Genomic DNA, 25746 nt, shown 5'->3' on the forward strand with positions numbered 1-25746 from the left:
CAGCTTCACAGTAGATGGATTGCTTTCCACCTCTCTCTCATGGGAGCCCTTGTGCAAAGGGGTGCAAGGGGGTGAACTGTGGTGGAGTGAAATGGGGTTGGGAGGTGGAAGGAGGGAACATCTGCCACAAAGCAGTTAGCATGCATTTCCTCCTGAGCAATGAGGACTAGCAGATGCACAAAGACAGAAGGAGAAGGAGAATTAAATTGTTCATCTTGACCCCATACCAATGCTGAACATAAATATATGGATGCCAGGGCCAAAGCCTGAATACAGCCCGCCCCCCTTGCGCCACCACACTCTGTCCAGAAGTCCTCTCCCTAATCCTGGGCACATGTGGACTTTCTGTGGCTACACAGTAGTGAAGGAAAAAGGCACTCAGAATAAGCACAGAGGCACTCTTTTCCCACAAGTGCAAAGAAGCTGATCTAGCAAATACAAGATATAGCAGACTCAGCTTCTAGGCCCAACACATTTTTTTAAAGCTGACAGGGCTCACATTGTCCTCCCTACAGTCTCCCAGGCCCAGTTCAATACACGGATCCTGGTCTATGAAGCCTGGCCTTATTTTATTTATCATACTCATTTATATCCTGTCTTCAAAGATACCAATTTTTCCAAGGCAGCTTACAACAAACCAGGAATAATACAAGCAATATCAAAAGATCAATATACATCTTAGAGTTGTGGCCTTCCCACCCCTACACTTCCAGTCAGATGCTCTCTGGAAATGGCATGGCAGGTGGACAGTCAGCAGGTGAAACTCTTAAAGGTGTAGAGACACATAGGTGAGGAAAGACACATCCACTGCATTTGTCTCTCATGCAGCTAATAACAGCAAGCATTTATATAGGTTTTAGAGCATTCCAGAGATACGTTATCTCAGCAATCCCTACACCAGCCTCCAAGGTAGATCAGCAATATCTCCACACTGCAGATAGGGGACTAAGAGATATGTGATTTACAGTATAATCTTATGCATATTTACTGAGAACTAAGTCCCGCTAGGCTGAATGGGGCTTGCTCCCAGGTAAGTGTGCATAGGATTGCAGCCTCCATGAATTTGTGGTGATGTACTGAATTTGTGGTAGAGACAAGATTTGAAGTGGATGTTTCCTGGCTCATAGCTCAGAGTCTTAGGCACTATTGCTATACTAACACTCAATTAAAGCAGATAACCACTGTGAAGGTGAAAAAGCCCCAACTACATAAAAGCCACCTTCTCCCTACATTCCTTCTCATTGCCAAGACTGACAGAGACAAGCACATTCTTCACCACAGAATCCATTGTCCAAATCTGGACAAGGATGCAGATTTCTGAACTCTTCACCTCCAGGCTTAAAAAAGAACATGTCTAACCATAGTTAGAAATGGAGTTTAGGATTGTTTTACTATATATTTGGTGCTCTGGATGTTTGCCACTGTAAAAGAATCAGCTACTTACTCTAAGCCTTGTGGCACATGGCACGATAGAAATTGAAATAAATTGAGCTAGGGTTGCCCACTGATCAGAAAAGAAGCCATGAAATAGAGAACACCATCTTTACAGTTCCAGGGATATTTTGCTAATGTTTAAACTGCAGTTTAGCAGACTACACCAACAAAGGGTATGAGTCGTCCATTTCTCCCGGTGCTCCTCATTCATTTAGGGGCTTCTTTAAAAATACATAGACATACATCCAAGTTGTTTTACATGTATTCCTAAAATGTAAAGTGCAAATGCAGCAAACATATGTTTGCAAGAATAAGTATCATACTCATCAGGAAGCCAAGTTCAGCTCCCTGCCAGCTGTACAGAGAATGTTAAACTACACATTAGGCTAATTACATAGCAAGTAACCCCCTACTTTGTTTTTCTTTATTCTAAGGGTCAAACTACATGTTACACTAATTGTGTAGCATGTAGCTGAGCCTGATCGTTTTCTTTACTTTAGTGTAAATGTGCGCAGCCCCAATTTGGATTGGGACCTGTCTTCACTGGGAGGGGAGAATTTAACCTTCTCCCCTCACCCCTTTTTTTCCCCAAATCCCCCCCACCCCACCCCTTGGGAGTTAAAAAAATGAAAAGTCTCAATTGGAGTCAATGGAGGCTTTTCTCTTTTTTTACCCCCCACCCTACCCGGTGTATGTGGTTTGCATGCGTGGAATTTTGGGAAGCAAATGGGTTGGGGGGAAGCTTAAATCTCCCCTCCCAGTGCATACTGGCCGTGATCAGAACTGGCGCTGTGTGCAGTTACACTAAAGCAAAGAAAATGATCAAGCTCAGCTGCACACTGAGCAATTAACACAACATGTAGTTTGACCCGAAGAGTAAATTAATGGACGGTTCCCCCCTTTCCTTAACTGGGGAGGCAAATTTTGGGAGGGAAGTGGTGGGGGAGGGAAGGATTATATCAGTGGTCACAACTTGGATCAGGGCGTCTCATGCTTTCTTTAAAGTAAATAAAAACAAGAAAGGAAGCTGCATGCTATATAGATAACGGAATGTGCAGTTTGACCCTCAGTATAGCAAGCCTCAGTTTGCCTTGGGGTGTGTTTCCATGCTATCGGCTTCACTTTGTTTGCAACTTTGTTGCGATGTTTCCCCAACTGCATCTTCTCTTTTTCCTGTTTCCACAGCTCATAAAGACCCAGCTTATCATCACTGTAGCCTGGGGCTATGTGCTGTTTCCACCGATCTCTAATCGAATCATTTTCTTGATGGCTGAGTGGCGTCTGAGTGGAGTCTGGGCTGGGTCTGATTACCTCATCAGTGTTCCCGCCTCCTCGGCCGTGTTTCCAGGACAACAGAAGGAGAAGCTAATGGAGGAGCACAGGATTTAAAAAAAGGAATCAGCTTTGCTGTGAAGAGAGGCTCCCCCCTTCTTTCCCCTGAAAGTCCAGATGCACCTGCATTTCAGGAGCAAGCCTCATTGAGCACAATGGGAGTTACTTCCGAGTAGACACACATATGCTTGTGCTGGGAAAGGCCGGGGGGGGGGGAGAACACGAAGAGGGAAACCAGCCCCCACTGTAACCTGCAGGACCTCATTGACCACAATGGGAGTTACTTCTGAAGAGACACTAATGGGTTTGTTGTGGGAAAGAGAGCAGTAAACACAAAGACAGAAACCAGCCCCCATTGTAACCCGCAAGATATCTATAAAGAAGCTGTGAAGTACTTTCTTCCTAAGGCAATTATTCAGTGGCTCAAGATCCCACTTGGTCACTTAACTGCACTTAAGGAACTGGGCTTTAAAGTGTGCCATTTCAATTGAGGGGGAATCTCTGTAAGTTCTGATGTGGGCATTCAAAAGCAAGCCTCATTGACCTGAAGAGACACTAATGGGTTTGTTGTGAGAAAGAGACCAAAATCAGCCCCCATTTTAATGTACAGGATCTCTGTATGGAAGCTGTGAAGGAATTACGTCCTAAGGCAATGGACCGGAGCCTTGACATCGCGCTTAATCGCATTTAAGGAATTGAGGGCTTTGATATGTGCGGTGTCAATTGAAGGGCTTCTCTGTTATTTCTGTGGTCATTGAGTGGGCAAGTCTCATTCAGCACAATGGGAGAAAACACCCCTTGACTGGGGTAGTGGGCTGTGTTCCTAGTGCTTATTTTCAACAATGTTTTAAAAGTTGGTCCCTCAGCATCCTGCTCCAAAATGGCGATGAAACTTCCGAAAAACAGGGAGGGAAAGGGTTGGGTCACTGAGGTCAGAGCAACACACCCACAAGGGCTGGGCTACACGCTCCATAGGCAGGACTATGATACCGAACCCAGTGCGGTTGTGGAAACAGGTCAGTAATGGTGCTGAAATAAGCTGGAAAAGTCGGACTATAACCAGTCTCAGAAGAAGCATTTTTTCCATGTTAAAATGCGGGGCTGGTGCTGAATGGCCACGACGTCACGGAAACACAGAGACCACACCACGCAGTCAGTTTGGAATAAATCACTGGTGGAAACATAGCCCTGCATAACATGTGAGGTGATCTTAAAATGGGAAAATTATAGAAGAGAGAAGAACAGCCCACTGAGCTTTTTATTAAAGACAATACAAGAGAATGTGGCAGAAATCCCTTGTCCTCTCTCCATGAAGAATTATGTGTGATATTCTTCATTGCTAAATTATTACATTAGCCTTCCCCAACCTACTGCCCTCCAGAGTTGAACTGCAACCCCCATCATTCCCAGCCAGCATGGTCAGTGTCCATGCTGGCTGCGAATTATGGGAGTTCGAGTCCAACAAGTAGGGGAAGGCTGCCATAGGCATAGTCACATAGGAGCTTTCCATGGTTCTGAACTGGTCATTCAACACAAAAGTGTGGGATCACTCCTTGAAAAAAGAACACATTGTGTTGTGCATGATTGCCTTTGTGGGCTGTGTCACTTGGGCTAATCCCAAGATCCCCTCAGTTTTCCCTGTGCAAGGCAAGAGATCAGCATAGGCTGTGCGTGGATGCCATGTAACTTGCAGAATCATATTGTACTAAATCAACACACTGGAACCCCAGAATACTCCCATGCAGATGCAACCTTATTGCCGCACTCTCACTTCCCCAAGAGGCAACTGCGTAACTCTGAATAAAGAGTATACAGACCATACAACCAGTGGAGTCTAATTTCCGATCTGCAATGCAGCGGAAGTTCTTGCTGCAGCCACCATTGTCCTTGGAGCAGTCCCGAACTGGCCCGAATGAATCCAGAAGAACCTCCAGGCTGTCAAAGGAGGAGGAAGTCATCAGTTCCTCCCTGCAATGGAGAAAAACACAAGTATTAGTTGCTGCATTGTTGACATTATACTGTTATTACACATCAGTGTTCAAAGCAGATTTACAGAGTCATGTAAGCATGCGTCACCCAACTGACTGATGTGTTGCCCAACTGATGGATGAAAATTTACACACTTTATTACTGGAACTACCACTGAAATAACGTTTACCTTCTTAAGTGTGCCTATATCTGATTAAACTGTTTAGGGTTTGTCCTAATAAGCATACATTTGCAGAGGTGAAGGTAATAGGGGCAAAATATGCATTCAGTTCAGTTGAACTACTAATTTCAGTATGGGATGGAAACGAAGGGGTTAAGCAAAAGGCTGCATTGAAAACATGGGGTTTGAGGAGGGATTCGAAGGAAGAGAGAGGCAGCAGCACACAGGTGTTCTGGGAAGGAGTTCCAAGCAAAAGGGTGTAGCAAGGCATCCATTACTGTGGCTGAAGCTAGGGGGCAAGACTGCTTCATGAAAGCTGGGTGATCCTTTTACCTGCAACTTCTCATTCTCAAGCAACGCAGGATTCCACCTATGGAAGGCACCTACCTGACCTCCACAGCATCCTCCATCACGGTCATGTCCGTTTTGCACTTGGCGGATGGATTGATGGCCAGTTCCGCTGGTGGAATTACAAAGCTCTTGCTCAGTGGTAGCCACATCCCTTCCCCAAGAGTGTAGGTAAATCTGGATCCAGAGCAGAGGGGGGGGGGGGAACAGTTGGAAACATGCAATGGGATATGGGAAAAGTAGCACACTCCTGCTAATTTCAGTGGGGTTTGTCGACCCAGCTTTGTTAGCTCTCGCCCTCAACATGCTCTCCATCCTATAATCATGATGGCAATTAATGTGTATAATTGTTTGTGTTCCACAGCTTTGAGGGAGCTGAGAAATGCTGTCCAGGGTGCCTGTATCTGTCACTGCTGTGCCTTCCTAGATGTTGAGCTGCTGTATTTATACTGCTCTCAGGAAGGTGTGAAACTTGCCCCTGTCCAGAAGAGATTTGTTTTACTAATTATAAGGCACAGAAAAGATGGTCTGGAGCTATAAAAGCCACAGAATTATAACCCACATATCCAGTTATGCATAATCAGTAGCTATGCAGCCTGATGTTCTACTAGGTAAAACAAGAGTACTGGGGACAAGCCAAAACAAAGAAAAACTGGAGTGCTTGATTTAGGTCTGAGACAAAAAGGATTCCCCACATTCAGCACCCAATTTGCAGGAGGTGAAAATGGGGAGTGGGGGAAGGAAAGCGATTGTGTTGATTTCTTAGGGGGGAGCAACATTTTTAAAATGGGGGGGGGGTCTGCTGGTAATGGCAGCAGTAGCATTTTCTCATTTTCTCCTTTTACTTTATCTTTGCTGTCACTCAGAGAGTTCTTCTCTGCAGTCAGAACTCATTTGTCACATTTTCCTCACCCAATGTGATGTAGCATAGTTCCATGGTATTGGGGAGATGGTATGTAAGGAGTTCCACCACCAGAGGGAGCAAAAATTCAGAGACAGAAGGACTGCCACCACCACCACCATTAAGCCCCCCAACCCAAAGCCTTTAAAGTTTTTGTTCGTTCCCAAAATTGTTCCTGAATTTTGGGAGTCCTCCCTCCCAAATTTTAAACTGGATGCATAACATGAGGTTAACCTGAGAGAGAATAGCTCTCACCCAGTCAGATCCATGACTTAGCAATAACTCTCTATTATATCACACTAGCTCTTCCTTGGAAGTGTGGTTTCTTCTAGAATTCTATTTGTGAAAGCAAAAACTCTGAAGTGGAAATAATTTGTCACATTATATGTCTCCCTCACCTAGGTTCTCAAACTGTGGGGTGGGCACTCATGGGACACCAAGAAGGGTGGTTTGAAGTTCCACGGAGGAAAAGGATATTTCCTTCCCCCAGCAGCTGGGGAAAGCGTTACAAGGAAGAGGCACAGGAGAGGCGTACATGGTGGTGGCAGTGGTAGGGATAAAATGCTAGGGAAAGAAAATTTATTGGGTTGAAAGCCCTGGAAAAGGACTTTTCTTATTGATCCACATTGCTTTCTTGAGAAATGATTGCTCACTCACTATGCCATCATTCCAACCTGATTTGGAAAAAACAAAGCCCGCAAACAACTTCTAATTAGTTAATGTTCTTTTAGGATGATGGCAGAAAGATACTTTCCTGTCATTCTTCTAACACCAGTGTTCGCTTAATGCCCAAATCCACAGAGTGGGCTGCATGCACACAACTGTGTGTGGAAGTCACTTGTTGCTCACCTGTTGAACACACTGTTGGTGCTAGGTTGATTGAGGTTAGAAGGGGGGCTGAAGCTTGAGAAATCCTGCTCTGTCATATCCCCCTTTCTAGTGAAAGGTCCTACAAGGCACAATCCTATGCATATGTAGACAGAAAAAAGTCCTACAACTCCCAGCATTACACAGTTAGTATGGCTGGCTGGGGGATGCTGGGAGTTGTAGGATTTATTTCTGTCTAAACATGCACAGGATTGCGCCCTAAACATGCTTTTTTGCTCACATTCTCACTATGTGTGAGCATTATAGTGTTAAAACTAAAAACAGACATTCTTCTTAAATTGAAGATTGTTCGATGCAGAAAATTTAGGGTGGATAGAGATATTTCAAGAATCCAAAATATAAACAGAACATGAATTCAGAGCAAATTTCAAGCAGATTCACTGAAAACATGGTGATTTTTATGTGATTATTTCACAGGCAAATTTCACTGTAGGTTAAATTTCACGGCAATTCAAACCAGAGTTCAATGGCAACTCTGCTCCATATCCCATACTCCAGAGAAGGGCAATTGTGGGATCAGGATGGGATGGCCATTGCTACTGTGAAACATTTGGGGAGGAAAGCCTCTGGAGAAAAATATATCTTGTTTTTCAAGGGGATGTACATTTGGTATGGTCAAGTTCACACATAAATGTTTATCCCATGGATTACTGCAACATCAAGTGATGGCTCGTGTGGGTGAATGGGCTATCACAGATATAAACACCGCAGACAGGACTATTGTATCTCCTTACACCATCCCAGTGGTTTTCATCAGGAATATATCAATTGTGTGCAGAGAAATCAAGTGAGGTACATACATTTGAAAACCTGGCCCAAGAATGCAGAGAAACTTGTGTGCATGAAGAAGACACAATTCCCTTTGGACTGCTTCATGAAACTGCTACTGGGCTAGAACTCAATGTGAAAGCACATGCTTCAATTGTAGAATGTTCCAGGTTCAGTTTCTCACACCTCCAGTTAAATGTCTTCAACAAGTGCTGGGAGATACTGCTGCCAGAGACCTTGGAGACCCACTGACCTAGTTCGCATAATCACCACAGCCCACTTGTTTAAGCCATGGTGGGCTGTGGCAAATGTCAGCACATACTAGGTGAACTTTGAATTTTCAAGACGTGGCTGCGGCCTGTTGTGTTGTCTGATCCCAGGCAGCAGGAGTTATGCAAGAGTTAACCCTCGCATAACCCTGCAACAGGCCATGGGTTATACGAGGGTTGTTTAACCATCACACAGCCCCGCTGCCTGGTTCTGGATGATAAGACAAGCTGTGGCCATGGTCTGAATATTAAAAATGGCTCCCAGCACACACTGGAGCCCACTGTGGCTTAAACCATGCTGGCTTATTCGATCATGCTAACTGCCCACAGTCTAGCTTTACCCTGAATTACCTTTATTTGCACACAGTGATGTCACCACATAGCCAAATCCTATTTGTTACATGGCAAGGTCACAGTTCCCAGGAAGAAGGCAGGTTTCAAAAAGTAAATGGTGCTTCTGATTTGGGCTGTAAACAGGCATGTGCAAAGGGAAGGCTTTGTTGAACATTTCAGCTCTCCTTGGGAATTCTTCTCTTTCATGTTTAAACAGTTCAGTTGTGAACATTTGGGGCAGCTGTCCCCAAGACAGCCTTTTCCCACTATATGTTGAAGAAAATATGGAGAAGAAGATCAGTGGATGAAGAGGAGGGGTAATGTATATGGACAGTCACTCTGCCCAGACTAAACCTTACCTGAATATCTTGTCAGAAGGCTGTTCTCCCAGCACCAAATCAAATCCACGTTGGAATATGGTATATGGCCATGGCCTGGAGAAAGAGAATACTTTGGTAAGATTTCACATATGGGGCCTTTTCTTCTCAACTTCACTATTCAGAACTAGGACTGACTTCCTTGGCATTAAACATCTAAAGCAGCCATTAAAGACAGGAATTGTATTCAAGACTCCAGAGAAGAAAGACTGATTTTATGGAACTATTTCTTTGGCTTGCTCTTTAAGCCAATGGCACCAATGTGCAAATTAAGACAAAATTAGAGAAGGGAGGAATAGTCAAATGGAAATTTCTTAAAACCATGCTGCCAGCAGTTTTTCTAGATTGCTGTATCAGAAAAAGGTAGTGTCCCTAACTAGGGCTCCTTTTCCAAATGTTTACACAGGGAAACAAGTTCCTTGTTAAAAAGGAACTCATCTTCCATTGAAATATCCCTTGTGATTACAAATATTGTGCTAGGACCAAGTCTGTGGGCCCCTGACTGGAAAGGCAGGATAAGGTGCTTGCTCAAGCGTAGGTTCACTGACTCAGGTAGTAAACTGGCTACGGACTTCTCTGCCAGCAGATCTCCTGGAAGGGGAAGATTGGGCTGAAATTCTTCCTTAAATGCAGAATCTTGCAAGCAACTTTTGGTTTAGTCATTTTCATTGGCTAAAGTATTTTTTCACACTAGCTAAACAGTGAAACCTCATAGTTCCTAAGCTGACAGCACACTGAAGCAGTCAAGCATTAGACAGGATGGACTGAACAAATGACTTCCTCAAATGGGAAGGAGGGATTCAGTGTGACTCTCAGGAAAGGTACTCCTCAACTCTCTTCAAGCAATGTTGAGGTCAGTAATCAAGGAAGATGATAATCTCTTAATAGAGTCTCATATGGGTGAAATGTTAGGCTGTGGGACTTCCATTACTCCTTTACACACTTCAATCAGCTGTGAGGAGACTTCCAGTAGTAGCCAGGTATAATGAACCTATGCTTGCAGAATACAAACTGAATTTACTAGTAGTCTATGTATACACACATCTGTAGTTTAAAGATTCCACATGAGAGCCTTTAACATGTGCAAAAACTTTCCCATTTAAAAGATGTACTACATCACTGGATATTAAAAATGCCTCTATTTTCTTGATTTCTTTTAGCCAAGAACCTTAAAGCCTCTATGTTCAACACAAATTAGATGCCTTTACTATTAGAGCTGTAATTAAAATGCATCTTAACTTGCATTTAATACTGAGGCTCTGGGGAAGAAAGTGCAGAGGAGTAAAATCAGCAGCTGCATTTGAAATAATGTATTTTTATGTCAGTCTCATTGCTTTCACCAGAGCTCTAAGAGTAAAGCAATCTAATTTGCATTTATCACTAAGGTTTGAAGTGGGAGCACTTGTGGCACCACCATAAACTAAAAACATCAAGAAACTACTAGAGGCTAGAGAAGGGCTAACAGCAAATTTATTAACAGTTCCTATATATTACTACTCAGAAAGTCCCACTGAGTTCAATGGGGCTTACCCCAAGGTTAAGTGAGGACTGCAGCCAAAAGGCTCTGTAGAAGTTGTAGGCCATTTGTGCTGGGAGCTTCCCTTGGTCAGACAAGCACAAGTATCATACAACTCCTTGCTCCCAAGATTCCAGAGCTTCTCTGGGCTTGCCCACAGCCAGCCAGCCCCAACCTGGTACCCTCCAGATGTCTTAGTCCAAAACATCTGGAGGGCATCAAGCTGGAGGGCATCACGGTAAGGCTGATACAGCTCTCTGAAACAAAAGGTTATCCTTTGGTGACATCAGCACAGCTCTGAGGTATAGTTGTGCCCTATGATTCGTACAACCCCCCCCCCAACACATGACATTTTGACAGACAGCCGAAAATTATAAGGTGCAGCCAACATGGAGTCAACTGGGAACTCAATTATTCCTCCCCAGTTACTTAACATTCTCCAATTATGCTTGTAATTTCTGACCCAATTCTGAATCAACCCGAGGTGAATTCAACCATCACTAATTAATATGACCAGAGGCAATTATATGTACTTAGGCTTTTGTCTTAGTTGAAGGCAAGGGCTAGTGTGTATACTTATATCACCCTTACCCAACCTGGTGCCCTTCAGATGGTTGGAGTACAACTCCTTGCATTCCTGACCATTGGCCATGCTGGCTGGGGCAGATGAGAGCTGAAGTCCAAAACATCTGGAAGGCACCAGGTTGGGGAAGGCCGATATATAAAGATTAAGCTTGGCAAGGATCTGGGATAGCTCAAACAAAGTAAAGTACAGAAAAAGAAGTGAGTGTCATCCTTAGACTAGTGAAATATCCACCATGAAAGGCACAAAGCAGAGGAAGTATCTGTATATTATAGCCCCCATGTATGAGGCAAGGGACAGGTTCTGCGCTACATATTGCAGGACATTTACCTTGTCAAATAGAATTAAATGGGGGCCATTGAGAACTGTGCTTGTCTTGTCTTACATTCCCTCCCATTCATTTGTAGTACCATCTTCAGTTCCATTTCTTGGCCATGCAAGATGGTGACAAAGACAGGTTCCAGCAACTGGTTTTTAGATATTATGACAGGCTTTTATGTTTTATTCTGATAGAGCGAAGGCTGGCAACTTGTGGCCCTCCAGATCAGCCTTTCCCAACCTAGTGCTCTCCAGATATTTTAGACTATAACTCCCAGGATTTCTGACCACTGGCCATGCTGACTGGGCCAATGGGAATTAAAGTCCACATCTGGAGGACACGAGGTTGGGGAAGGCTCCCATCATCTCTCACCATTGACTATGCTGGCTAGGTCTGATGGGAGTTTCAGTTCAACATCATCGGGAGGGCTACAAATTGTCCACCACTATGGTAGAGGATCTATCATGAAAATGGAAATGGTGGGAAAGGCATTGCTGGATGACCTCCAGCTTGAAGAAAGCAATAGAAGGTATTTTAGGGCTGCAACTCTCGTACTAAAGATATGTATTTAGAGGCAGGAAGAGTTCTCAAGTTCAGGCATTCTCTGTCATAGTGCTGTCATACTGACAAACCATTCCCTTCCATGCCGTCATCTCCCCCGCTCAGCCATATCGCTAATGGGGTAGCTTTGTGCAAGCCACTGACTCTAAGCCTAACCTGCTGAAAGAATGAAAAGGAATTAATTTGGGGCATTGATTTTCCTTGAGCAGCAAAATTTTAAAACTGAGCATATCTGAGAAGCCAGTGTGATGTAGTGGGTATAGCAGGGGTAGTCAACTTTGAGAGGTCCGCGGGCCATTTTGGGCCCCCTTGGTGGGCTGCATTCCATGGTATGACCCTATATATATTACAGAGCATCAAAAGAGTCAAGTTTAGTTTACTTTTGGTGCTCTGTAACAGCTACAGATTTTTCTCCTTAAATTCTTTTTTCCAGGTTGCCCCAAATTCGGCGGGGTGACAGAAGCCACATATGGCCTCCAGGGCACATGTTGTACCCCTGAGGTAGAGTGTTGGACTTAAGAGTAGGGAGAACTAGTTTCAAACTCCCACTCAGCCACAAAGCTTCCTGGCTGGCCATGGGGCAGCCACTGTCTTAACCTACCTTACAGTTTGCTGCAAGGTTAAAAAAAAAGTTGGGGGAGCCATGTATACTCCCTTGACATCACTGGAATGAAGGTGGGATAAATCAATGGAGGGGAAGAAAGGGAGGGATGAGGGTACAGAGGGCAGATGTGAACAAATGCAGATATATATGATTAGGCATCATTTTGGTTGAAGATTCTGCCTGAAGATAATTTCCCAAGAAGCACTGTGGAAGAGACAATGCTAGTAACTGTTGCAACAATACACAGGCAACTTCATCTCTAACCCAACATTGTTATAGTTACCACAAAACAACAAAAGGTTGATTGCAAAATTATGTATTTTGATGTTGTTTCAGGGCAAGGATGTGATTATAATTTTTGTTTTTGTTCAAGCTGATGGCTGAAACAGAATATGTAAAAATATTCATGCTAGATAACGGGACCAGCCTGAACGAGGCAAGATTTTCAAAGAGCGAAACAAGCACATTCTGTGGGTCTTGCTGATACCTTTAAGACTCCTGTAGATGGGTTTTATTCCTACTCTGCAGGCTTGCGGTGAGCAAGAAACAAAAGACCAGACAGGTTATTGTTCCAGAGAGACACTGGGATGTGCATTTAAAGGGGGGGGGGGAAGAGAGAGAGAGAGAGAAGCTCCTGTTTGGAAAGCAAATTCAGTGTGAGTGAAAATTTTTGAATAGGCAGCTCTCTGGGGCCAGATTTGAGTGGTTATGTACAGCAGAAGGCTCCTGCCAATACAGGCTCACTAATGGCTCACTGGCCTTGGAACCAGTTAATCAAAGCAATTACTGTTCACTAGCAAAAGGCCCATCGAGCCTGACTACCCCACTCTCCTAATTCTCTTCCCCTCTTCCATCCATTACTTCTTCACACAAAGCTTTTATCCTGCTATTGAGACTGGTTACTCACAGAGGGTTGTGGGTCCTTTAGATGACATTGTCAACCTCCAGGGCATCTCCTGCACTAAATGACCTTTATTCTGTTTTTTTAAAAGATTGGAGATAATGAGCTATCAAATTACAGTGGTTGAGTTTTGCTTGAGTTCCCGCATGACATAGGAGAACCCGCAACAAGAGGAGCTGGACCCCAGAGCCATCTAGCGGCTGTGTCATGAAACATATGGAATACTCAGACAAGGGGGAAAAGAAGGTGGGAAAGGAAGCATGTATAAAGGGAGTCTGTCATGATCCTGCATTTAAAATGGAAGCAGAATGCCCTGTTTTAAATGTAGGATTTTAGGCTGGTGCAGAGATGCTCACTGAGTCCATTGCCTCAGGCAAGTCAAGGACAGGGCCAAGCTTGCTTTTCTCAGCCATACCCCTTATTCCTCCAAACTGGACATGATCTCCATGCCTGGAGGTGGAGGAGGAGGCGAAGAACGCTTCCCCCACCTCCTGAGCAGGACTACCCATACTTCAGTGGCGGAGCATCTGCTTCACAGGCAGTTCAATCACTGGCATCTCCAGTTAAAACGATCAAGTAGCAGGTGACAGGAAAGACCTTTATCTACTGGAGTCCCTGGAGAGTGGCTGCCAGTTAGAGCAGACTGTACTGAGCTGGATGGACAAATCATCTGACCAGCTATAAGGCAGCTTCCTATGTTCCCTCAGCCAGAAGTGCAAAAATTACTTGTCCCCAGAAGAGGCAAAGCCAGAGCAGTGAACTGTGCAGAGTTGTGTTAGCAAGCCTCATCTACAGGAGGGTCCTTTGGGCTCACAATTTATTCTCTTGTGGTACAGTAGTGTGCATTGGTATGCAGCTTGAGAATTACTGTTCTAACAAGAAAAATACAGGAGAAGATTGGCAAGGAAGGAGTATGTGTGGGGGATAATACACCGGACAATGATCAGATACAGAGATACAGGAACACAGGAATGTCAAGAGAAAACAAAATGATGCATCTTCAATTTCTTAAAGAAAGAGAGAGAAGAAACCAATCATACTGAGGGAAGAGCATTCTATGAATGCGGACATGGAAGACAGAATTTGGAAAGAAGGTGTGCTGGATGAATGAAGAGACCAAGAGAAAAAAGAAAGCAAAGAGGTGAGATAACAAGGAATGGGACCATGAAGGCAATATGGCACACTATTGTCTACTCAGCTGTAAGACCCAATGAGTTCAATGGGGTTTATTCCCAGGCAAGTGGGTACAGAATATAGACTGAAAAACAAGTAAGCAAATGAAAAGAGGGAGCAATGGAAAGAAATACACAAAGGAGATAAATGATCACAGATAAGGGAGGGGGAAAGAAAATAGTTTGATACTAAAGACTAAACAGGAAGACACAAGTAGGAGGTTATTGCAACAATTGAATCTAGAAATAAAAGACTGGATACCTGTTTTTGCAGAGACAACTGTTAAGACAATGAAAATGAGAGACCATCAAACTCTTTGCTACAATTTACCCTTCAAGAAATGGGCACCTTTTACTGAGAAATTTTCCTTGGAAGGAAATAAGACCAGAGATTTTCAAAATCTTTATAATAATCTGGTAATTTACAAAGGCTATGTTGAGCAAGTATGCAGCAGCAGGCACAGAAGCAGTGCTAGTCCCATGAAAACATCAGTTCAGCCCCTAAAATTCAACCAAGCACTGAATGTGGCCAGCCCAAGCTGTTCGTCACAAAACTTCCTTAGAAATTTTTGAGCTGGGACAGCAAATGGTTTCAGCAACTGCCCACTGCATTGGCCAGGTACACATGAGAAAAGGCCTCTTGAGCCTTTAATTGTTGAGATTTGGGTAGAAAATGGAATTTGACAAGTACAGCTTGTTATGCAGGAATGAAAAAAGCTGAATTGGCTGAAATTCCTTCTTCTGCACTACTCTTAAAGGAAGAAGAAAAAACCCTCTCCTCCTTTGCATCTAATCACCTTCCAGGTGCTTGTGATTTCTTGGCAGCTTGCTAAAAGGGTTAGATCTTGCATTTAACAATTCCAAATTTCTGCCATTCATGACAGGGTGATTCTGTGAGGGTGCAAAAAAAGAAAAAAGTCCTTGTAATACATTTTGAAGATACTACAATTAATTGCAACTATATTTCAACTTTGGCACATCGGACTCAGGGTTCGTTATACAGACAGGAATTACAAACAGGCTAGATGCATCGTATGGACCAACTAATTATGTATTTTGGTGGCATCACTTGGATAGATCACAAGGATGGATAGATCAGACTATTTATGGTGCATGCCAGTTTCACACATGTTCAAATGTTTGCCTGTTCCGTCCTGTTATTTGCAAATAAACGTTTTAAAAATATGAATATTCTCATTTAAATTGTACACATTTCTCCCATAAAAATGCGCTTTTGTATACATTTCCTCATAAAATATGCACATTGTACACAAATTTTCCTAAATTACATATTTTTGTATCCCTTTCCCCTTAATATATGCATTGTATGCATTTTGGGGCCCAAGAATTGCATTGCATATTTGGAAAAGTGCACAGTCTGAAGGATAACTGTGTTCTGATCCACGTATTAGGCTGGGAAGCATGAATTAGATCAGTCCACCTAAAAATGCAGACCTAACGAAACTCTGCCCCATCCCTAGCCTCAGTACTTTTGACATCCCTCATTTGCCCAAAAAGGAACCTCCTAATTTGTTTTGAAAGTCATTTTCAAATCTGGGATGAAATCTGGGGACAACCTTGGGATATACTGCAAAACTCTTTCTGCTTCTCTAGTAAATCCTCAGAACATCCAAATTCACCTGAAAATTTCACTGTTGGCCACTGCAGTCCTCCTTTGTTCCTGTGCCAGCCCCAGATACCCAAACAGGATATCCATCGCTGGTGAGAAGCTGACAACACTCACAGCACAGATTGACTAATAACTTGCATTAATGTTTACTGTGGCTCCCTCGTAGGGATGTGCAGACCAATACATACACACCCTGCGCGCACCGGCACACGCACAGACACACATTGGAAAATTTCACCACTCTTATCAAAACTTGATTTTGCTTCTTTCAAAATTGCATGGATGCTTGCCCAAGCAGGACTCTTCAAATTCACCAGGACTGTGAAGAAACTCCTCAAGCAGTTGGCAAAGCTGATCAGTCTGTACATTTTATTTATTTATTTATTTACTTACTTACTTACTTACTTACTTACAATAATTATATACCACTTCACATCAACGACTTTGGAGCAGTGAACAACAAGATAAAAGAATAAAACACCATATTAAAACCATTAAGAGCACAATCCCATGGCCGCTAGACAGTGGCTAGATGGTCATAGGATAGGTCGGTTTGCGGGAACCGACCTTGGAGCCTGCACTCCAAGGTCAGTTCCCAGAGCACCAGCTCCCTGTTCCCGCTGCCCCATAGGCAGGGTGGTTCGTCCCTGTGCTCTGCGCTTGGAAGAGCAGCACGGAGCAGGGCAAACGGGGGCATTCCTGGGGCGGGGAGGGCGGAAGTGCTGTTATGATGCTTCCTATGTGTCGTCTGGCCTCCCTGCCCCATCCCTGCTCTGACTTCCTGTGGCTAGACAGCCAACATTGGCTGTCTAGCTGTGAATGCAGGGTGGCTGAAGTGTGGAGGAGAAGATCCCCTCTGCACTCCTCCTGTCCTGCATTGGATAGGCAGTCGTCTCTGAGTTTGGAGGTGGCTACTTATCCCGATAGGATTGCTCCCTAAAACATTTAAAAAGAAACAGATTCTGAACCTAATAAACCACGCCTGGTCACTCAAGGTAGGCCTCTCAAAATAACACTGTCTTCAGGCAGGGATAGTGCGAGTGTTTGGTTGGGGCTCAAAGCCCAGCGAGAAGTTGCCAGTTCAACCTCCCGCAGACACCAGTTTGCCGACCTGAGCTCTTGCCCGACTCGCAGCATGCTGAGTCCGGCAAGAGCATGGGAGCCCAGTCCCTCAGCGAGCCAGCCACCTATCATCAAGACGGGAAGAAAGCAACGCCTCTCCTCCTTCCCCCATCCTTGCTAAAGCGGCAGTGGCACAGGACAGGCTGGTCATTTTCCATAAGTCTCTTACACACTTATGTAAAACAACCAGCCTGTCCCTCGCCGTTGCCACTGTAGCAAGAATGGGAGAAGGAGGAGAGGGAGGCCCTGCCTTCTTCCCCTCTCATCCCCATGTCAGCAGGGATGAGGGACAGCCAGGCTGGTCGTTTTTCCAGGCTGGTCGTTTTTCGTAAGTGTAAGAGTCTTAGGGAAAATGACCAGCTTGTCCTTTGACGCCGCTGCTGTAGCAGGTGGGGGCGGAGGGAAGAAGGAGGCACCTATCGTCTTCTCCTTCCCCCACTACACTGAAGGCTGCCAGGGCAAGAGGCTGGGAGCCGGCCACCAAGGCCCTTTGTCTCCGCACCAGCCCTTGACAGCGGGCACGAGAAAGAGGGGCAGCTTGCGCAGCTTGCGGACAGGCGGGGCAAGCAGGAAAGCTCGCCAAGCAAGTCTGGGCCATGCTAGCTGTGGGGGGCAGTTCGTCAAGCCCCCCCCCGCCTCAGACGGAGATGGGCTCATCCATCCCTATCTTCAGGAGGTGCCAAAAGCAACACAATGTTAGTGTCTGTCTGATCTCCAAAGGCAGGGAGTTCCACAGGAAGGGGGCCACTACACTGAAGGCTCTTTTCCTGGTGGACTCTAGCTGGGCCATGGGTCCATGTGGAACCACCAGGGACATGCCCTCTGATGACCTCAGTGACTGGGCAGGTTGATAATGGAGAAGGAGTTCCCTCAGGTATCCTGAGAGTTTCCTACTAAGTTTCGCCTGAAGCAAAATGTCAAGGCAAAGCTGGAGGCAATCTGAGAAATCTAGGGACGAGGACTATCTGCTACCGATTTTGGTGCCAAGTCCTAATACATGCACGGGGTAGGAGTCATGCGATGGGGAAAATGGAAGTTTCTTACTATGAATTCCTGTAATTTCTGGAGGGCATTCCAAGACATTTGGGTTAGCCCCTCCCACTGGTCAATAGGGAGGGTCTAATACAAACAATCCTCTCTGGAGGGCGGGGGGCTACCCTGCCTTCCCAAACTGGACTGAAAAAGCCAATAGCCCCCCCCCACCTTGACATCCAAACTAGGACAATAATGGAAAGGAACAAAGAAAACCGAAAACAAGTGCAAAGTCACCAGCTATTATCTCATGAAAATGTGAAAGCATTACACAAAAACAACAGGGAGAAACTGAACCAAGAGACTTTATCTACCATCCCCACATGAATAGTGAAGACAGAAGTTTGTAAGGAAAACATAGGTATACCAACTTTCCAGGGTGGGTGGAATGTCCTCCAGAAGACACAGAAATTCAGGGTAAGAAACTTCCCTTTCTCCTGTATCTTCTGGAGGGCATTCCAAGACATCTGGGATGTACCAAAGCAGTCCCTCCCTGGGTGGGGTAAACAGTGTACCAAACAGTGTATAGGCACTCTCTGCCAAAGGCAGCATCTGCCAACAAGAAAACATCAATCCTATAATGCTTAGTAAAGGTGTGCAAGGAAGCCCAGGTGGCCAACTGGCAAAACTCTTCCACTGAGTAGTTCTAGTGGATGCTCCTCTGATGAGTGGGTCATGTTCCCCAAAGGGGGAGACTTCTCCAAAGATTGATAAGCAAAGGTAATACACACTCCCAGCCACCTGGAAACGGCAGAAGAACAGACCTTCCTACTTTGTTTAGGGCAAAACAAAGGATCTTAAGAGAGCAAGTGCCTAAGGGCTCAAGGGGAGAAGCTATAATGGCTGTAACCACCCAGTTTAAATTCCATGTAGGAAATCTATGAACCATATGGCCAGGGACCATAAGGTTGCTCTCTAACACTCATTCCAAGGGGACCAGCCATTTTCACCATTGAGTTATAGTGGTTGATGATCAATAAACCTGAATGTTGGGTTCTCCAGAGAACATAAAACATTTTTTTCTTGAACCTACGCTGTGGAGAGTTACACATATCAATCCCCAGTGATTTTAGATAATGATTATCTTGAATGCCTTAATATGACCCACCTGTCTATGGAGAAAAGCTCTTTAGCTAGTTGAAACTTTTAAATGCTTTCCCAAACTGACAGGACACTGTCATCCTGTTAGAAAAATTGTGACTTTCCTATAATTCTGCACTTAAGCTGAAGCCTAAAGAGACCTAAAGAACTAGTAAAACTTTTCTTTCTCTTGGAAAACTTTATCTTATGTTGGGTATAGAATAAGAAGTTGTGACTTGTCCTTGATTCTATTGCAACATATTCAAATACTCTCCAAAAGGAGTATCTGCCGAAGTGTAAAGAACAAATCAATCTCAGACTTGAAGTATACATATATTTCAATCTGAACATTTAGTTGATCATCTCTGCTGCCAAGATGCAGGCAGACCAATCTTGTTATCTACCATCACAGGCAAAGGCCTTGTAACTTGCCTAAACCTTAGAGAAGGTTCGGCTGAGGTGAAAATTCCAGGAATTTCTTAGGCTGGACTTGAAATCTTGGTAGAAGGATTAATGGCTAAGGCTTGGCACCAGAATGTAGCTATCAGTCCATCCACCAGGGGAACCCTTGAACTCCTCAGAGTGTCATGAGGAATTCATGTTTGTTTGTTTGTTTCAGAATTGTAGCCATCTAAGGAAGCTAACAGACTCTTCTGCTGTTGCCCTTGGAAAGTCCCCCCCTCCCCCCGACCCCAACCCTGGTCAGCATCTCAGGGCTTGGGAGACAGAAGCAACTCCCTAACAAAATTGCTCCTTCTGTTTTAGTGGCTTCAGAGAAAAAAGGCAGGAAAGTCCTCAGCTAGGAGGGAATTTCCTTGTCTTAACCCTGACAGCTCATTGTTCCTTCTATTTCTGAGAACGAGTATGTATAAAACTCTCCACAGAAAAGAATGTTCTGAAAATCTGTTTGGCAGAAAGTTGACCCTTCCTTATTTCTGAGGAAGGAGGAGATCTAAACTTCTCCTCAGAAATACATACTGGAACTCTTTGGGTTCTTCACCAGGGAGTTTGCTATTCCATCTCTTGCTCAGCCGAGGAGCAGTTTGGCATAATTAACCTCTTAATGTATTGGGGTACACCCCCTCTATCTTGGACTGACTGGCAAGTTTGGGGGGGGGCAGGGTTTCTTACAACTCTCCAGCTTTGTAAGAATACTGTGAAGGGGAATTGGAGGAACTCCCCTTGGAGGTGCTGCAGGAAGCCTGCATCTCCGTTTGCTCTTTTTGTGGCCCAATGTGCCCCTGGAACACGGACAGTGTTTTCTTTTTTTCCTTTATGGCTCTTATGGAACACTGAATGGCTGGGCTCATCATGGATTTTAAAAAATAGCTAACTTTGATTTATTGGACTTGCTGAGGAGACCATTGAAAAAATGCTAATCCACCTGTTTTAAAACAGTATAAGATGTCTTATTATGAAATGTTAATGCTAAATATTAATGATAGTTTATTAAGAATTTGAAAATGTAAATAACTAAGGAGCATTGTATTAAAGACCAGACAACACAGTGACAAAAGCAGGTTCACAATGAATTCTGGGTAACTGGCACAAAAATAATGGTAAAGTTGACCTGGATGGTTATCCAAAGAGAAAATGGTGATTTAAAGGCCTATCACTTGGGCCAAAGGTTTACTTGGGTAATGAACTGGTGTGAGACTGTAATATTCCAGGTCAAAAGTGTACTTAAAGTTTTCACTTGTCATTAATGAGCAAAAAATATTGTGGAGAATATGCACATCAAAAAGCTTGATATACAGATGTCTAGAAAAATGTATAGGCTTAAGTTTAATTGGCAAATTTTAAGTAAGGAGTCATCTTCTCAAAGGTATAATTCAAAATTGATCTTATCTAGCCTGAAAGGTGTACATGCATGCCTGTTACGTATATTCTAAATTTTTAAGAACGTTTAATAACAATGAGATAATTCAGACTGTGAGCTGTAAATTATGGAACAGTTGATAATATTAGTAATGAGGTAATTTCTACACAAACAGTATAAATATGTGCTGATTTTACAATGTGGGAGCTGCTTCTTAGAAACTCACCAGGTCTGTGTACCTGTCAGCTAAATAGTCTATTCAGTACTGAATAGGGAACTTGATACTTAGAAGGAGATCTCTCATTTTTAAGATATTAAGATTTAAGGATCTTTTGCAAAGCTCTGTTTAACAGCAGAAATGTTTTTATGTTTCCTAAATGGTGATTTATGTTGAAACAAGCAGAGGAAGCTGGTCCAGCTGGTCCAGGGGATATACAAGGAAGCAAGCTCCCAGAGAGGGAGCAATCAGAGTGCGCAAACAGGGAGAGCAAACAGGGGTTTGCCAGGGGAGTTGCAGTGGAAGAGGAGACAAAGACAAAGCGGGGAGAGGGCTAGAGTAAGCTTTCCACTCTGAGTCGCCGTGCGCTCACCATGCACTCCTGAGAGCTCCAACTGAATTGAAAGGGCGTGGCCTGAGGACTCCTGGCAGCTGTGTGGGCGGGAAGTTTCAGTCCATTTCCCTCCTCCTAGCAGAGCAGAGCAGAGCAGAGCAGAGGAAGCTGCTCCAGCTGGTCTAGGGCTATACAAGCAAGCAAGCTCCCAGAGAGCAAGCGATCAGAGCAAGCAAACAGGAGTTGACCAGGGGAGGTCAAGGGGGAGGCCCCTAACATTTTTTAAAATTTCTTTTTCTTGTAACACACACTTCCATACCAGTGGGACTCTGTTTTTAGCCTCTAGTGAATAGAGGACAAAGCACAGGCTACCCCAGTACAACCAGAGAGCTAGAAACAAAAAGGGAATAGAGACTATGGAAGGAAAAGACTCTCAGTGGTGGTGACCTGCAAGGTCTGTGCCATGTTTGTTTTCTTGCCTGAGATCAACATGGCCTTCATGTGCAACCAGTGCAAGCTGATCACGCTGTTGGAAGAAAAAGTAAGAGGACTGGAGTGGCGAGTGGCAACCCTCCAGAGAATAAGAGAACACGAAGAGTTTTTGGACAGAACAGTGGAACTACAGCAGCAAAGTGAAGAACAGAAGCTAGAAGAGCAACAGCAAGTGAGGCAGAAGAGGAAAATGGTGAGGTGAGGAAAAATGAAGTAGAGGATACTCCTTAGAAAAGGGTGACAGTTAGGGGCAGAAGAACTAGAAGCCACTCTACACCAGTGGAAGCAGTGGAGCTATGGAACCGTTTCCAGGTACTTGAGGATGAGACTGGAGGACAGCCTGCAGAGGAAGAATTACAGTGGAACCTGCATGACAGCGAGCAAGAGGCTGAAGGTCAGTTAAGCAGAGGTAATGAAACCAAGGCCTACAACAACAAGAAGAGGAGTAGTGGGAGACTCCTTGCTGCATGGGATTGAAACTCAAGTATGCTGAGAAGACCCATGGACTCGCCAGGTATGCTGTCTCCCAGGAGGACGGATTACAGATGTGACTGAAGGGTTGCCTCCACTCATAATTCCCACTGACAGGTATCCCTTTCTTCTCATCCATGTGGGAACAAATGATACCGCTAAGCGGAGCTACGAAGAAATCATGTCAGACTTTGAAGCTTTGGGAAGGAAACTCCAGAACTTTGGGGCCCAGATAGTTTTCTCATCCATCTTTCCAGTAATCAGAAGAGGGATAGAAAGGGAAAGAAAAATACTTCCGAGTTAATGACTGGCTACGAAGGTGGTGCCAATGAGAGAGATTTGGATTCTGGGACCACAGGATTCTGTTGGCAAGGGACGGGTTGCACCTCACAAAGGCTGGCCACAGCACGAAGAACTTTATCAGGAGGGCTTTAAACTGAATGCTATGGGAAAGGGAGTCATAAAATTGGGGTAACAATGGATGAAGGCTCATGCACCGCAACGTAGAGAACGGCTGTAATAGCGCCCAATAATAGCATGCAATAGATTGCACACAGTGGTAGCTGGTGGGTGAGTGGATGCCCTTCCTCACAAAAAGTCACTGCAGCACCTGAGGCTGCTCCTTCTAATGAAGCGCAATCCCAGTCCCTAACTGAAAAAGTTAGGAAAGGGGGAGAGGACAGGAAAGGAGAGGAGAGGAGAAAGAAAAATGGATGAAGTAATCGGAAAAATAAAAAGACCTAAGCTGCGGAGCTCTCAAGAGCTCAGCAAGGATCCCATTTAACCAATGCTATGCAGGGCCTGTCTGGGAAGGCAGGGTAGATCCACCTCTGGAGAGGACTGTTTGGATTGGACCCTGCCGGTCAACCAGTGGGAAGGGCTAACCCAAATGTCTTGGTATGCCCCCCAGAAGATAGAGGAAAATGGAAAAACCAAGGCCAAGACTCATGCTGATCTAGCATCTTAAGTTTCTTCTTCACAGTCACTCAAACATTCTAAAGTGTCCCCTCCACCATGGGGCCACTCTCTTACCATCATTTCTGCTACCATCCTCGAAGGAGGCATTGGATTTTCTCCCTCAGCAAAATGAGAACACAGGAACACTGTCCTTGTTCCCCAAGATGAGTAATGGATGGATGATCATTCTCTGCTCGTCCCATCTTTTCAGTCAATATCTTTTGCCCCCTGTCGTTCATGCTGCTTTGTTTCTCTCCCATCTTCCTTTCCCCCTTTAGTGCTTCTGTCTTCCTTTCTTTCATGCTCCCTGCAGGTGGCTTGGTGTGATGATTCTGTAACTCTTGGTGGGTATTTCAGCTGCCTGCTCTTGAAAGCTCACAAAAGAAAACCAGGGCTGATCAAACACAGTTCACCACCCGATAAGACTGGATTAGCCCTGATGGAGATGACAGATCTTGTATTTCGCTCAAGCTTCTCAAACTAGCTGTAAATTCAGTACTCATAAAAGTCAGCAACTAATAGTGCTGAGATGAAACAGAACAGGCCTGCGTGTAGTCTGTGTTTCCATGGGTTCACACCATCATAGCAGGTGTTCAATTACACACGAATAGAGCTCAAGCGTGGAGAGGATGCCCCCATACAAATCTATGGTGCAGCCACACTTGGAATACTGTGTACAGTTCTGGTCACCGCACCCCAAAAAAGATATTGTAGAGCTGGAAAAAGTGCAGAAAAGGGCAACTAAAATGATCAAGGGGCTGGAGCATCTGCCCTATGAGAGAAGGTTACAACAGCTGGGATTATTTAGCTTGGAAAAAAGGAGGGTAACAGGAGACATGATAGAGGTCTACAAAATTATGCATGGTGTGGAGAATGTGGATAGGGAGACATTTTTCTCCCTCTCTCAACATACTAGAACCCGGGGTCATCGTAAGAAGCTGATTGGTGGGAGATTCAGGACAGATAAAAGGAAGGACTTCTTCACGCAGCTCAGAATTAAACTATGAAATTCACTACCACAGGATGTAATGATGGACACCAATTTGGATGGCTTTAAAAGGGGTTGGACAAATTCCTGGAGAAAAAGGCTATCAATGGCTACTAGTCTTGATGGCTATGTGCTACCTCCAGTACCAGAGGCAGTGAGTGAGAGGGTACTGTTGCGCTCATGCCCTGTTTCTGAGTTCCTAGTCAAGAGCTGTTTGGCCACTGTGTGAACAGAATGCTGGACTAGACGGACTCTTGGTCTGATCCAGCATGGCTCTTCTTATGTTCTTATTTGAGCCCCCCACCCCACCCCTTTTCACACATCCCTGTGCACCCAGCTGCACACCCTGATAAGGCAGGGTTCCTGATCATGGGAGTTCTGTAAGCATGTTTAGTCGAATGCTCTTACAGAACCCTTTGCAGATCTTCATCTGAATGTGCAACGCAGCTAGGCACATGGGGATGTTGGGAGGGATGGGGCTCTGCATCCCAATTTAGGTCTACTTGTGTGCAGGCAAATACCTGCATAGTGCTTGCATAGAATCTGGTATCGAATGCAAGGAATTTTAGCTTTCTTTCTTTTTAAAGTATATTTCTATTCCTTGTGGTTGCAGGAACTGCTTGGAAATAGGTAGAAAGTATTTGATGTTGGAAGAAACCCCAGCATGTTCAGAAAATAGGGCATCAGTATCTTGCACTGTCCCTCTTCTTCTTCCACAGTGCACTTTGTCATATTGCCTTCATAGTCTATGTATTCCATGTTTTCATGCCTTTCCCTCCCACTGTTAACATTCCCATTTCTAACATTCCTGTGCTCACTATACATTGTTTGACAACTGGAAGGCCAAATTAAATTTTTGGGGTGGAATTTACACTGGGTCAAAACAGTCTTGCAAAAACAGCCCCTATACACTGCAAATATAAAGTACTGCAGGGGAAGAATCAGTAGAACAATTGTAATGGGGCATGGACATTCGTGTATCCATGTGGGAACACATTCCAACTCTGGTGACCTTTAGACCTACCCACAGCTTCATGGGAGTTGCTATTCTGTGAGCCAATCCCACATGACTGGGGAATGACTGACTGTGGGGTAGGGTCCCATGGTGTAGATTCTTACAGAAGAGTAGTTCCCAGATGGATGTAGGCA

The 25746-nt window shown here is 44.5% G+C and overlaps 1 protein-coding gene across 2 annotated transcripts in view; it reads right to left on the bottom strand.

The window, feature by feature from the left end:
• Positions 1-25746, bottom strand: part of ASTN1 (astrotactin 1) — a 306422-nt gene that overhangs the window by 108372 nt on the left and 172304 nt on the right. For both annotated transcript variants that reach the window (XM_084851218.1, XM_084851217.1), the window contains exons 9-11: positions 8782-8856; positions 5303-5440; positions 4584-4734 (exon numbers count right to left, since the gene is read on the bottom strand). In XM_084851218.1, coding sequence (XP_084707344.1) covers positions 4584-4734; positions 5303-5440; positions 8782-8856 — 364 coding nt within the window. The remainder of the gene's footprint in view (positions 1-4583; positions 4735-5302; positions 5441-8781; positions 8857-25746) is intronic.

Source organism: Heloderma suspectum, chromosome 4, assembly GCF_057233095.1.
Source record: "Heloderma suspectum isolate Gila_16-S chromosome 4, 16-S_ref, whole genome shotgun sequence".
Taxonomy (NCBI): Eukaryota; Metazoa; Chordata; class Lepidosauria; order Squamata; family Helodermatidae; genus Heloderma; species Heloderma suspectum.